Source organism: Phaethon lepturus, unplaced genomic scaffold, assembly GCF_000687285.1.
Source record: "Phaethon lepturus isolate BGI_N335 unplaced genomic scaffold, ASM68728v1 scaffold5083, whole genome shotgun sequence".
Classification (NCBI taxonomy): Eukaryota; Metazoa; Chordata; class Aves; order Phaethontiformes; family Phaethontidae; genus Phaethon; species Phaethon lepturus.
The window spans coordinates 88,213-102,479 of record NW_010531087.1 but is presented as its reverse complement, the minus strand read 5'-3'; the positions used below and the strand labels follow the sequence as shown (position 1 = coordinate 102,479).

The 14,267-nt window shown below is 46.5% G+C and overlaps 1 protein-coding gene across 1 annotated transcript in view; it reads left to right on the top strand.

The window, feature by feature from the left end:
• Positions 1 to 52: 52 nt before the first annotated feature.
• Positions 53 to 14,267, top strand: part of VPS45 (vacuolar protein sorting 45 homolog (S. cerevisiae)) — a 28,564-nt gene continuing 14,349 nt past the window's right edge. Inside the window, exons 1-12 of the mRNA XM_010284431.1 lie at positions 53 to 181; positions 396 to 456; positions 1,683 to 1,762; positions 2,294 to 2,362; positions 2,676 to 2,813; positions 3,231 to 3,341; positions 4,709 to 4,843; positions 5,214 to 5,327; positions 6,032 to 6,199; positions 9,769 to 9,927; positions 10,706 to 10,813; positions 11,125 to 11,246. Coding sequence (XP_010282733.1) covers positions 62 to 181; positions 396 to 456; positions 1,683 to 1,762; positions 2,294 to 2,362; positions 2,676 to 2,813; positions 3,231 to 3,341; positions 4,709 to 4,843; positions 5,214 to 5,327; positions 6,032 to 6,199; positions 9,769 to 9,927; positions 10,706 to 10,813; positions 11,125 to 11,246 — 1,385 coding nt within the window. The 5' untranslated portion in view covers positions 53 to 61. The remainder of the gene's footprint in view (positions 182 to 395; positions 457 to 1,682; positions 1,763 to 2,293; positions 2,363 to 2,675; positions 2,814 to 3,230; positions 3,342 to 4,708; positions 4,844 to 5,213; positions 5,328 to 6,031; positions 6,200 to 9,768; positions 9,928 to 10,705; positions 10,814 to 11,124; positions 11,247 to 14,267) is intronic.

The window sequence follows — 14,267 nt, the reverse complement described above, 5'->3', positions numbered from 1 at the left end:
CGGCCTGAGGCCCGGGGTGATGGGCGCTGCCGCCTCCCGCCCGCAGACCGGTATCGTGAGCATGGTGTACACTCAGTCCGAGATCCTGCAGAAGGAGGTGTACCTCTTCGAGCGCCTCGACTCCGCCAACAGGGAGGCGATGAAGCACCTGAAGGCCATCTGCTTCCTGCGGCCCACCAAGGTACGAGCACCCCGCCGGCGCTGCCCCTCAGAGCCCCGGCCGCGGGGGCACCGCCCTGCCCTGCCTTCACACCCGCCGTCGGTGGGACGCTCGTGCATGCTATGGGTCAGGACGAGGGATGGCGATGGGCATGGCGAGGGGGCACGGGGTCACTCCAGTCCTTTCTTACACGACATTTTTTAAATGTCCTCTCCCTGGTGCTGTTTTTATCCAGGAGAACGTGGAGTTCCTCATTCAGGAGCTGCGGAGGCCAAAGTACAGCATCTACTTCATTTGTAAGTAGGTCCCGTTCTGTGCAGTCAGGCAGACTTGTCAGTCCTGACGTTCAGAAGATACAGATTGAGACGCTGCGAGTGCTCCCACTGACAGACCTTTACTGACAGACCTTTACTAACAGATCTTTACTAAAATGCTGAGAATGTGTGAATTCTCGTTTTTATGCTATTTAAGTCACCAAATCCTTTCAGCAAAGGGTACATACATAAAAGATAAAATAGTTAAACCGAAGGAACTCGTTAAGAGGTCGTTCCAAAGCAACACCATAAATCTGCACTCCACCGATGCGGCTTATCCCTGAAAGTTTCTGGGATTTTAAAGCTTCCTCTTGCTTCATACACATGAAAGATGGCTAATGCTGGGATTAAAGTGCCTTTGTTGTAAGGAAAACAGAGATGCGCAGGACGAGAGACTGGCCCAAATCTTAAAGCTAAACAGTTCAGAGACGGGGTTAGGACAGACTTCACATCCCAGCCTTGGACTAAACCTGCTGCACTGCATCTTCTAGTGCCCGGCGTGTCAAGCAGGTGTTTCTCACGTGTCCTGCTCATGCCACAGAGTATTCTGTAGTTTTGGAAATGAAGCAGAAGGACTACAGCTGGGTTTGTGTTGAAGTCTAGACCTCCAGCGCAGGTGAGATTCTGGAAAGTGAGCTGCAACGGCCTCTAGATGTCATTGCCGCTCTGCAGGAATGCAGCGCTGCGGAGCCAGGCTGCGGGCTGCGAGAGGGGACGCCGCTTTGGAAAGGGTGGCAGTGACCTGCAAGCCCCGCAGTGCTGAGGAGCCGTGGCGGCGATGTGGGTGTCGCTGTGTTCAGCCATTTAATATTGTCTTTTACACGTATAGATCTACTGACTACAAGCAGGCTGTACATGGTGTTGCTTATCTGGGCAGATGTTAGGCCAGGGAGAGGATGAATGCCTTTCCAGCACTGCCGTGTCCCACGGGGCGTTTAATCCATCATTGACCGTTAGGTGCTGATCCGGTGCTGTGGTCACGTACTGGATGTTGGCACCAGAGGCAGAAAGTTGGACAGGGAATTATCTCAGGGTAACCTTGTGAGGTAACTTCTGGATTATAATGTCTGCATAATAATTGCAGGTGCAAGGTCATGGGATCTCTGTTGTAATCTGTTCCTGCTCCAGGGGAAAATCTGGTCATACTGTTCTGTGTGGTACTGTCACTCGCAGAGCCTGACTGTTCTTTCGCTGTTGTTTTTTTCCAGATTTCAGTAACGTGATCAGTAAGAGTGATGTCAAGTCACTGGCTGAGGCTGATGAACAGGAAGTTGTGGCTGAAGTTCAGGTGAATTTTGAATATTTTAAATAGGTCTCCTAATCCAAAAGCACCTGCAAAGTGAACGTACAAGCTAACAAACTCAGGTGTGGCAACAGGAGGACTCTCTAGTTCTTGAACAGTATGCAGCATCACTGTGCAGCAGTCTAGGATGGAAGAAAAGATGAAGGTACACAAGGGATTAAAAAGTAAAAGAAAGAAAAAAATCCTGTGTCCCCTGTTTCTGCCTGCCCTCCTGTTGTCAGAGCTGCTGCTGGTTCTGCTGTCATCTGTGTTTCACAAAGCTGCCACATGTTTGTGGTGTTGACAAAGAGCTACGTACTCGAAAAACACACACGACAAATTGGCAGTGGAGTTGTCAGCACAGGTGTAGGGATTTGAGAGGTTAGGCATGGAGGAAGGAGAAATGATCGTAGTCAGTGAGTCTGTGCATTGCTTAGGATTTTAGTGTTCAGGTGGCTGATGCTGGAACATGTACTTTTGTAGGCTGGATAAGGGTTGACAAGACACGTAACTGTATTTGCTTTTGCTTGTTGGCAGGAGTTCTATGGCGATTACATTGCGGTGAATCCACACGTTTTTTCTCTCAACCTCTTGGGCTGCTGCCAGGTATGAAAAAAGCTAATGCTCCTCCAGGGTCTTGTTTTATGGTTAATAGAGAGACCAGTAGCCACAACAAGCTGGCTGCAGTGGTGGGCTGCCCAGCAGGCAGACTGTTGAGGGTCCGTAAGCGGGCAACTGGTCCTGCAAGGAATTGGCAAGGAGAGGAACAGTGGGGAATCCGGATTGTGGCCTCTTGGTGTACCTGCTCCTTCAGTCAAACTATAGTTTACTGTAAGACTTTAAGACTTAGAAATAAGACTTCATGTGAGAAAGAATTTGGGGATGGTGCATCCATACTAGATGCAGTTTTTCCTTCTAGGGTCGCAATTGGGATCCGGCTCAGCTGTCCAGGACAACTCAAGGGCTGACTGCTCTGCTTTTGTCTCTGAAGAAATGCCCCATGATTCGGTACCAGCTCTCTTCTGAGTCAGCAAAGAGGCTTGCTGAATGTGTGAAGGTACGGTGAGAACCTGCAGCGATGTGAAATAAGTTTGGCAACGTACTTAAATTTTGTTTGATTTTTTTTACATATTCATGCATTTGAGAGAAATACCCTTTTCCAGTTGATTCTTGTAAACTGTGTCATTACTTTGCTGCACAGCTTTGGGCAGGTCCCATCCCTCGTCTCTGCCTGCATCCAACCAAAGAGCAGGTGAAAACCCCTATTTGCTGCCAGTGTCATAAATTGCAGTAGGTTACCTGGTGCCTTTTGAAAGCAGCTATTATTTCTTCATTAGCAGTGTAGGCTAAGATAGCAGCACAACTAGTTTTTCACCAGCTCTTCACTTTTTATTCACCTGTATCCAAACTAAAAGGAAACATTTTCTGGGTGTACATAAGATCAAGTGGCTTTTTTTTAATCTTTTCTTGACAGCAAGTAATCACTAAAGAGTATGAGCTGTTTGACTTTCGGCGCACTGAGGTTCCTCCTTTGCTTCTTATTCTGGACCGGTCTGACGATGCCATCACCCCGCTTCTGAACCAGGTGAATCGTCTCGCAGTTGTGCGAGGGCTGAGATAGGAAGGCGAGTTCTGGCAGTGCACAGAGCGCTGTGGCGGTAGCAGCGAGTCAGAATTCACACCCTGGCAGGGCATGGTTTCTATCTGAAAGGTAAAAAGTATTGCCTCCTGCCCCCATTCTTCTTGAAATCCCACATTTTTCTTGTGGCCTGATTTTTCAGACTGTTGAGCACGGATTGTGTGTCCTGGCACTGTACCTTCAGTGGCAGAGGTAGCCAGCACCCTGGAAAACCAGGCCACTTGCACTTCTGTGAGACAGACTTCACATTTGGAGTCCTCGTGTCTTGGCAGTGTCCCTTCCAAGGGTTCATTTGTATAGGCTGTTTGGCAGCAGACGAGCACAGTTATTGAGTGACCTCGCACTGGTGTGTTTCTCCCTCTGTGTTATTGACAGGTGGTAGTATTTACTACGTAGCTATAGTGATTTTCTTTTTCTCTGCTGTGCTGCAGATTCTGACATCAAGCGGTCCGTTTGTCTCCTTTCATTTCTGTGGGGTACGCTTAGACGCAGGTCAGTCTGGTGATCAGGCGACGGCTGGACCTGCAGCCAGGCTACCTCAACAGCAGCCAGCGCTTCTGTAACGCTAGTGGTGTAGGGGCTAGTGGTGGTAATTGTGTTACTGGAGTGATCTGACAGTCAGAAATCCAGCTCACACATGGTTTTGTAAAGGACTGCACTCGGCACAGGGCACCAAAAGCATTATCTGCTAGGCGGAGATTTTCTATCCAGAAGAGATATTCAAATGAATGTAAATGGAGCGTCGGGCACGCCGGTGCTCTGATCAGCTTTCAGTTTTCCCTCTAGATTAGTATTAGTCCTCCCAGGATAAATATAGTAACTCACTGATGTGCAGAAACACACCCTCCTACCGCTGCGTAAGAAGCAAAGGAGCATGTAGGAAATTGTACGGTTTGTAACTGTGGAACCTCTGCAGCCAAAAATACACGTCCCTTCACAGGCGGAGGAGAGGGAGATAATGGTGGCAAACAGAACTGTTTGAACAGGAATATTAATCCCTGTTGCTCTTGTAGAGAGTCGTGTCTTTTGAACACACCTACAGTAAGCACGCTGGAATGGGGTGCTTTTCCTTTGTGTTTGCAGCAGCGCCTCTCACCACGGGATGCCTGCCTGATTATAACAGAAGGAATATTTATTTCTTACTGTAACATCCTGGCAAAAGGTTGAGGGACACATGCTTTAGATCTGCTCTGTTACCGGAGGAATATAAACTGGCTTGCTTTGAGTTCAGCCTGAAATCCATTGTTTCAGGGCTGTTTGTTACCTTACTATGGTCATCATCCTTTGCCTTTCTCTTTCACTGTCCTTGTTAGTGGACGTACCAGGCTATGGTTCACGAATTGCTGGGGATTAACAACAACCGCATCGACCTCTCGCGCGTACCAGGGATAAGCAAGGATCTCCGAGAGGTGGTCCTGTCTGCCGAGAACGACGAATTCTATGCCAATGTAGGTATCTCAGTGGGGATCTTCATGAGTAGCTGAATTTGGGGATCAGGTTCCATTCCTTGTTTTGCCATGTGAAAGGAACTTTCCAATGACTTTGAGCAGCGGGGTGGTGATGTACTGTATAGCTTATGCAAGTGGTGAAAATCAATGTGTGGTGCAAATAGCATCTGACATGAAATAACATGTCCATTTTAGAGCTTTAAATAAAACCTGCAGAAAATTGCAGAGCTGCTTGCTCAAGCTTGGGTCTCAGGGAGACGATGTGCAATGGCACTTCAGTGTTTTGGGCACAGAGTGCCACCTTCTTCCAGCTGCATCAAGACTCGTGTTAGAACGGCTTTCTCTCAGGTCCCTGTCTTGTTCTGTGCAGAACATGTACCTGAACTTTGCAGAGATTGGCAGTAACATCAAGAATCTTATGGAAGATTTCCAGAGGAGGAAACCTAAGGAGCAGCAGAAACTGGAATCCATAGCAGATATGAAGGTACAGACGATCTACGCGTACCTGACTGGACTTTTTCAATCCCATCCATAGCAGGGTAGCGCAGATCACTGCTGGCTGCACACTGACAGTCCACACTACCAGTGCCAGCAGTTGAGATCCCTGTGGCGTGCTCGCTTTGTGGAGCGGGAACCTCCTTTTTGCGCTGTGTTCAGGACAGTGGTTCTTCACTGAAGGCTAGACGCTCCGATAGGCCATTCTGCACCACTGCAGTGTGGTCTGCAAGCGTGCTTGTTCCGATTGCTCCCTGAGCTGCTGCTTAGAGCTTGCTGGAGTCCCGAAGCCCTACAATTGAATCGGTAAGCTCTGGTTTAAGTACTTAGCTTACTTCAATATGGCTGTGTGGACTTTATATCTGAGCTGGGTCACTTGGCAACAGCTCAGAGCACAGGCTATTAATTCAGTCACTGCTCAAGATTTAAAGAATCCGGGCAATGTCTTTGGAGATACTTTCTTTATCCTTTTATTTTAAGAGTAAATAAAAAGTGCATCCCTTACAAAAATCTCCTTGTAATTGGGAGAAATCCTGTGGGCTCCTGGGACTGAGGTGCCTGATCATCCATACACCCACACTGGTCTTGCAAATTAGTTTTTACAGTTTATTGCTGAGTTGCACACATTCACTGTCTCTTGTTGTCTTTGGCTTTTATTTCGAAGAACCGGTTGCTTTGGTTTCCCCATTGCAGGCATTTGTGGAGAATTACCCGCAGTTCAAGAAGATGTCGGGCACGGTATCGAAGCATGTGACAGTAGTGGGAGAGCTCTCTCGGCTGGTTGGTGAGCGGAACCTGCTGGAGGTGTCTGAAGTGGAGCAGGAACTGGCCTGCCAGAATGACCATTCCAGTGCTCTCCAGGTACCTTGGGCTTAAAACCCAGCCTTGATCCTTTGTCTGAATCTAGATGGTTTGATCCTGTAACTCCCCTGTTGATGGAAGTTTGATACTGAAAGTCCGTGGGAGTTCTGCGTTGCAGATATCCTGCAGGGTTGGGACATTAGATGTTAGAATTACTCTTCTCCTCCCCGTTCAGTTCAGATGGGGATGAATCATAGTTAATAACTAGCTTGAGAAGCATCTTTGCAAATTCTGTCTTCACATTTCACAATACAACATTCCTTCATTATATGCAGTCAGTTGGCTTCTGGCAGGCTGCCTGTGCAGGCACCAGTAAAAAACCCACTTGGACCCCTGTGCAGAAGCTTGTTGTATTTGTTGAGGAGGAGAAGAAATGGAATCCATGAAATTCTTGAAACCAGACTATTCATTGAGGTGCTGGCTTTTACCTTTTTTTTTTTTTTTTATAAAACACAGTGGAAAGCCTCTTAAATAAAAGATTTCTTTGGTAGAGAGGACTGAAAAAGCCTAACAGAGACTTCTGTTATAGCTGAGTATAGACTGAAGTTTTGACCCTGTACTGGCTTGTTGGATTCCATGACCTGACCCAGTATGTGACAGTATGTCAATAGTGATGAATTGTGGCTGCTGACTATTCAGAGAAAATAGCAGTATTGTTGGGTGTGACTGTATTATAGCAGAGTTTAACCAGCAACTCAGTATTAAAAAAGGATTCCTTAATTTTTTATAGCTAAGGTAGGAGTTACACCGTATAATGGGCTCCTTTACACCAGCAGTTTGACTAGAAAATAAAGATAAGCATCTTCAACAGATCTGAAATACATGTCGCCTTTGCCTCTGTTATTCTGTGCTCCAAGTGGGCGGCTAGGGGATAATATTAGACTCTTCAAGTACTGTACTCTATTACCAGATCCTGAGCTGATGTGAATCAGTATAGGCCTTTGAAATCATCGCAGCTATATAGATTGGTGAGCATATAGATGCGATTCATAGCTTATATTTGGTAGAATTTAGATGACTAAGTACTGAAGTGGGCACGTAGCCGTAAAATGCATTTGCTGAAAACAGCTTCTGAGGTTCTCTTGCTATGTCATTGTTTCTAGATCAAGCTTTTGCTGTTTAAAAGTCAAATATTTGAGTTCTAATCCATCGGCCCATCGATGTCTGTGATCTGTTATTTCTGATGTTAACAGAGCACAAAACGTTAGCGTAGAAACTTGGGTGCTTGGCATTGGAGACCATTTTGGAAAATGTTGGTCTACTTTTCTGTCTTTTATTAAGTTGTCTCAGATTCGTTGAAGAAAGGGGTGACGTGAACTTCTGGTGATGATGCAGTTGCATTACCAGTTCTGTGGTTAAGAGAGTATGTGGCAGTGCTGGAAACTGGACAGAGAAGCAGGCAGGGCAGCCCCCACCGTGTGCCATACTGTCACGGCAGGGTGGGTACCGGAGTTCCCCTTGGTGCTAGTTCAGGTCTTAGTCTGCACTAACTAGGTATTTCTGCAGTTTTTAAAGTGGAAAAGCTGCCTGCAGTTCGCTTACAGCCACATGCCTAAAGAGCTCTATTGTATTTCTAACAACTGAGACCGACTGGAAAACATGCAGCAGCTAGGAAATGAATGCAAAACTAGGGAACTGGTATCTTTCTGCACGAGAGATCAGTATCTCTAGCTGCGCTGCCCCAGGCCGTTCCCTGTTGCAGTCTCCTAATGGCAGTGAAGGGGCAAGGCCACAGAAACAATGAAGAATAAGCCAGTGCACAAAATAAAGGCAGAATTGTTCTCCCACTGATGTAACTTCAGCAATTGTTAATTTCTCAGTGGCCTAAGGCCCCTGAGTACAGTACATATTGGTTATTCTTCCCCTGGTCTCTTATTAATCCCGACATAGTACATGAGCCTTGAGAGATGAATGGGAGGTTTTGAATCCCATCTCCTTAGATGGACAATAGCTTTTCTGTTTTACATGCTGCCCGCTCATCTAGGCATTGCCACTGCGCTGCCAGCACAGGATGAAAAATCTTGTGAGCAAACATCTCCGTGGGACTCTGTCCCTACCCTCACAGGTGAATTCCTGACCTTTCCAAGGTTAGTGGTAAAACTCCCGTTGATCCTCCTCAAAGCCAGGATTTTATTCTGTATTTTTGTAATGAGTCAGCATCCGTCAAAGACATTACAGCAAATATAGCTGAATCAGCATGGTAAACAACAACGGTTTCACAGCATTGTTTCACAGCTGTTCACTGAATGTTTCCGTGTTGCCTACCTGTATTGGGAGGGTGGGAGAATCTTGCAAAGATATGCTGGGGGTTTTGGAGTGTTTGAAGGTCGTGTATGGTTACGGAGTGGAAAAATCCTAACTGGTTCTCTCCCTCCCTTGGTACTGCCATTTCTGCGACTGTAAAACTGGCAGCTCCTCTGCTCCCGTGCATTTGAGCTAGTACAGGCTGATTGTTTTGCTTTAATGTTCAGGACAGGGAGAATTTCAGACTTTGCTGTGTCCTAAAACATCTGTCCAGCCCTAACCAGATGTCTGCAAACACATCTGGTAGTTGATGTCTGTTCTTTGAGATCTGTCTCAAAGCTCGGAGTTAAGAAGCTTATTGCTCCCACTGCTCACCTAAGCTACCAGCCCTGCTCTGGTGTTTGTTCTGTTAACTCCATTATCTCAGCTCTGCGACTCGACACAACGACTGAGAGGTTGCAGAGAGGAAATAAGTGCTTTTTGTTGTAATGAGAAGGAGTAGCACTTATATGGCCAACTGTTAACTTAACACAAGCAATTAGATCCTGCCTGCAGTCCCTGGAGGGTAAATGGCATGCACCGGGGGTTCTGAAACTTTCCTGGAAAAGGTCTGTACTTTAACAGGCAGCCTCTTCGGGGCGTGCACCCTTTGTATGTACAACGGTATCATGTTCTCTTCGGCAGAGAAAGTAATGATCTGCATATTAGAAGTAGTAACTACAGATTTCTGTATTTACCTCCAGTGCTGAAATCTCCCTTTTCCTTTTCGCTTCCTCCTTTGCCTCCAAATGCTTGATACTTGCTCCTCTACTTCTCACATCCAAAGGTTATCTGAGACTTGGATGCTTCTGCCCCGCACCTTCCAAAAGAAAAGAGAATTTGTGCAATTGTCCTAGCTCTTGTTTCTTGACAGTCAATATTATGATGGAACCTGTGGGCCAGTTTTGCTTCTACTCAAGTTGGAAAGGGAAGGGCAGAGGTTAAAGGTTTCTGCAGGTGCCTGCTGACACCCCCCTTCAGGGGAGGCGTATGGTAACCTGAGCTCAACCCGCAGCACGTTATGGAGAGTTAAGAAGGGACAGCAGAATTGGGTTATGAATTCCCAGCTTCATGAAAAGACCCAAGAGCAACTCACACTCCATTGTACTCTAATAAACCTAACCGCAGAGCACATAAGAAGCTGCGCTCTGTTGCTTATGGCACAATTTAATTCTCCTGCATTCCTCCTGCATGCAATTTTGTTGCTAGGCAGTGGACTTGCTATTAGTCTGATTTAATGTCCTTTGAAGGCCTCTCCACTAACACTGCTCTCTGTCTTGCCGCAGAACGTGCGGCGCCTCTTGCAGAACCCCAAGGTGACAGAGTTTGACGCTGCCCGGCTGGTGATGCTTTATGCCCTGCACTACGAGCGGCACAGCAGCAATAGCCTGCCGGGGCTGATGACAGATCTCAAGAACAGGGGTGTGTCAGAGAAATACCGAAAGGTAATTGCAGCATTTCTCCTTCAGCTGGATGAACGAGTGGGACGGGAGTGCACAGAAGTGGAAAAATCATCGTTAACTGGTGTAAAGCTTGCCTGCTTCACTTTAGCACAATTTTTTTTGTTGAATTGCGCCGCACCTTGCGAAAAGAATCCCGAGCTTGGCTGGGGCCTGCAGGTGTTACTTTAAAAGGCATAACTAATGACTGAATTTCCATTTCCAAAATCAGTGATATTATGAAGGATTGAATAAAGCAGAGTTGGCAGGCATGCCAGGAGTCTGCTAGGACGGGTGTGTGGTGTGTAAACGGAGCCTGGAACATGCTTCCTTTCTCCTTCTCCTCTTCCTCCCCACCCCTTTCCCCCCAGCCCCTGCTGAATAGGCAATAGTCGCAGCAAAGGACTTCTGGAGCCTGTAAAAGGCGCTTGGCTGGGAGGGAGAGGGTGGCAGTGCTTGGCAAATGTAGTGAGCAGCTGGAGAGGAGGTGGAGAAGCAGGATGATGTCACATGGAAGATCTGCTATCGCTGCAGCAGACTATGGAAATGAAAGCTTCTCTCCTTGTGCAGGCAGTGTCATGGCAGACCGATTTGCTTGGTGGATATGGGTAATACTTCTCTTGCCCCTTGCCTCTCTCGGCGCTGCATTATGTGCTCGGGATGCATCTCCCTGACTCCTTGGCCATTATTCCAGTACCTCCATTGAGCCTAACTAGACAAAAACTGCCTGGAAGCTGGTTTCCCAGGTTAATAAGATTCTGGTTTTGCCTCTGTCTCTGTACAGCTAGTGTCTGCTGTTGTGGAGTATGGAGGGAAACGGGTGCGGGGCAGTGACCTCTTCAGTCCCAAGGACGCTGTAGCCATCACCAAACAGTTCCTCAAAGGACTGAAGGTATGGATCTGCCACAGATGAAATAATGACAGTTTTAGTCAAAATTACAGTCACGGAGCAGGACTCGCATGCAGTGCAATGCCATGTGTCTTGGGCTTTTAGGGCATCATTCTCAGTGAAGACAATGGGAGTTAGTTGCTGAAAAGCCTCTCTAAATCTGGACCTCAGTGGTTAACACTTGATGATGATGTGTTATATCATCATCAGATACCAGATGATGATGCTCCTTTTATGTGCCTTTGCTGATCTTCTCTCTTAAGCTTGCTGCCTTGCTGTATTAGTTCATAATGAGAGCTTCTCTTGCACTCTAGGGTGTTGAGAATGTGTATACGCAACACCAGCCTCTCCTTCAAGAAACACTCGATCAGCTCATCAAGGGAAAACTCAAGGACAGCCATTACCCCTACCTGGGTCCCAACACTCTCCGGGACAGGTATGTGGGGCCTTTTAGGGCAGAACTTGGAACTGAAAATATATCTGCTCCTCCCAGAGCTGCCACTTGCTTTGTTGTTTGCCTGTAGATGAACAAAACTTAGGCTTGGCAGAGAAATGGCTTGACTGTGTTGGTCTTTCTTGTGTTCTCAAGTAGGTACCCTGGAGAGGGCTATTAAGACTGAAATACGGTTGTCTTTTCTTGCTGGCCAAGATGCGACATTCCTGTTGTAAGGGCTTAGGTAAAGGATGAAGCCACTGCACCAAGCTGCCAGGATGTTCACATGATGGATTTCAACATGCCCCCTAACTTCACTCCATGCCATCTGGCGTTTATTTGTAGAGTACCGAAAATAGTCCAACTGCAAGCTCTCCCTTCTGAGCCAGTTACTATTCCTGATGAGAATGGGATCTTGCTGGATATGGCTAATGACTGTAATTGAAAAGAACTCTGGGTGTCTGGTTCTAGCTGACTTTGCTGGAGCTAAGCTAATCTGTTGTCAATGAAGTCATTAAAGGTAAATTTGGGCCTCAGAGTGAGGGCACTGGATCATTAGAGAGAAGACTACAAGGCCTCCTCTGCCGGCATTCTGTACTGATCACTCCTTTCTTTGGTACCGCAATTTCCTTTCCGTAAATTTAAGTTAAGCTTCTGCAGCATGCTGGGTGGGTATTTCTTATTCCTTCTAGTGGCAGTCTCCTTTGAGGAGAAGAGCCTGCTGTTGCTTTGCTTCCTCTGGGTGATCCGTGATGAGGTCATCGCAGCGATTCTCTGAATCTTCTCCAATGTCTGTTAAATGCCCTGGGCTTCTGTGGAAGATGTTTTCCTTGCAGCGTTAGACCAATCGTCATTCCCTTCACACGCTGTCTGTTACTGGCTTTTTATCAGCAACTGCCACATTTTCAGTGAAGCCGAAAACAAATTCAAGGTAGCAATTCTCAACAAACGAGGTGGCTGTTGCAGGGCAGTTTGGGTTAAATGAAAACCACAGACTCATTTGAAGCAGGAGGGGAGTAGACTTGGGGACCAGGGTTCAGCAGTGTCAAGTGGCTGGGAGGGGCAGAAGCCCGTCAAAGAGCGAGCATTCATGTCTGGCTCTCTTTGAGATGCACACGCACGCTGCTTTTCGTCCTTAGCCCTGCCTTGGGGCATTTCGTTCATCTGATGAAAGCAAAAATGTATTTTGTAGCAGGGAGGCATCCAAATTCCATGCCAGGCTGAATATTTCCAGCAGGGAACATTAATCATTTTATTTATGAATAAGAAAGAATTATAGTCATACAAGAAACAGTTTGTTTGGGTATGTCCCTGGTAGACCAAAAAAAAATGTTTTGCTCCAAATGTTCCCTTTAAAATAAAATGGTGGATTTTGGATAGGGTGGATGGGTGTTTCTAATAGGTGTGAAATATCGAGGCCTCTAGCAACAGAAGGGCTATCCTCTGTGTCCTTGAGACCAGCTCTCGACTGAGATGGATTTCAGCCCAACAAAAAGAGGTTGACGGATGCGGTTTGTGGTAGATCTGAAAGGAGACCTGCACAACAGCAGTAACTGCATCCAGGCATCCCTGACCTGGGTTTGTTCTGAGCTAACTAGAAACAAATGGTCTTCTGACCTTTATCTTCTCTTTTTCAGTTTCCACTTATATTTTCCTGAGCTGTGTTTCACTTAGATGCCTCTTTAAATGTTTCCAGAAAGGGGTACAGGAACCTGCCCCTGAGAATCCTGCTACAAAGAACATGCAAATAATTTATTTGGGGGAGCATGAGAAGGGTTTAATTCCTACCTTGAGCTGAAAGAAAACAGAAGTTGGATGGAGTTCGCACTTCCCTCCCTTTTCCGCAATGGCTACAGCCTTGTCCCTTAGCTAAAAAATGTGAATCCTGTAGTTTTATTGAAGTAAATCTCAAAATACAAAGGCAGAGCTTCCAAACTGTTTGCTCCTTTAAATTTCTCACTGTTTTCCTTTGGCCTGGGATTGTCCTTAGGACGGTGGCTGGGTCCAACAGTGCTGCTGCTGGGTTAGACATCTGGAAAACAATCAAACACATAAGGGCACATGGTTGTTAGGGTGGTTTCCTGATGAGAATGGTAGATTTTGTTGGGTTTAAGACATAGGAGCTGTAGGAATGAGGGTTTTAATTTACAGAATGAGGGTTTAATTGACAGAAAATAGACACCTGAATACTTTTGTGTCTGGTCTTTACTTGCTGCATAAAATGGGGGCCACAGCACTGTGCTATCTCTAAAGTATGAATATTCAGTATCATTAAAATGGGCCTCATCTAAAAACAGGTTTTAGTTGTCAGGTTTGGAAGAAAAAGGCCCACTTGATGGTTTTACTTTAGTGCCAAACCAATTGAGCGAGGAATTTAAATTTAATAATTTCACAAAACTTAGTATAAAAAATCACAGCCCAAGGCAAACTGGGCTACACTGTCTTCTTGCGCTCTGCTTTCAGAGGATGGTGTTACAGTGATTGGCAGGAGTTCAGCAGAGGGTCAGGACGAAAGGCTTTGTATTTTTTGATCAAAGGGATGCAGTTGCTTGAACAGCAAAGAATTTAAAAGGATTCTTTTTAACTATTTCTTTCTGTATTAAACTTTACACTGTTGCAAGGGAGTAAAAGCTCCTGGTTCAGATTCAGCTGTGGAAATGGGCAGCAGTGAAGGAAGGGGAATCTTTGCAACGCACTGAGCAGGGTTCCTAGGAGAGAGCAATAAGCAATTCAGCTTTCTTTTGCTTCTCCGTTCTTTCCTGCTGTGTTAAATATCATCCTTTTCTCGCATGCCATAAGCCTGCAGTCCCTTCCACCTTGCTGCTGGAAAGTACTAGCTAGAAGAGTTCCTAAAGCCTCTCTCCGTCGCAGCAGCCTGCAGGAGCCCCTGCTGTGCGTACGAAATGCCTCCTAAGGCTGGCGAGCCCATCAGTGTGCTCTGCTCGCCGGGCTCTGCCAAAACCTCCCCTTTGGGTGCAGCTTTTGCTTCGTTCATGCTTTGACCTGGGATTTTCTCTAATAGGG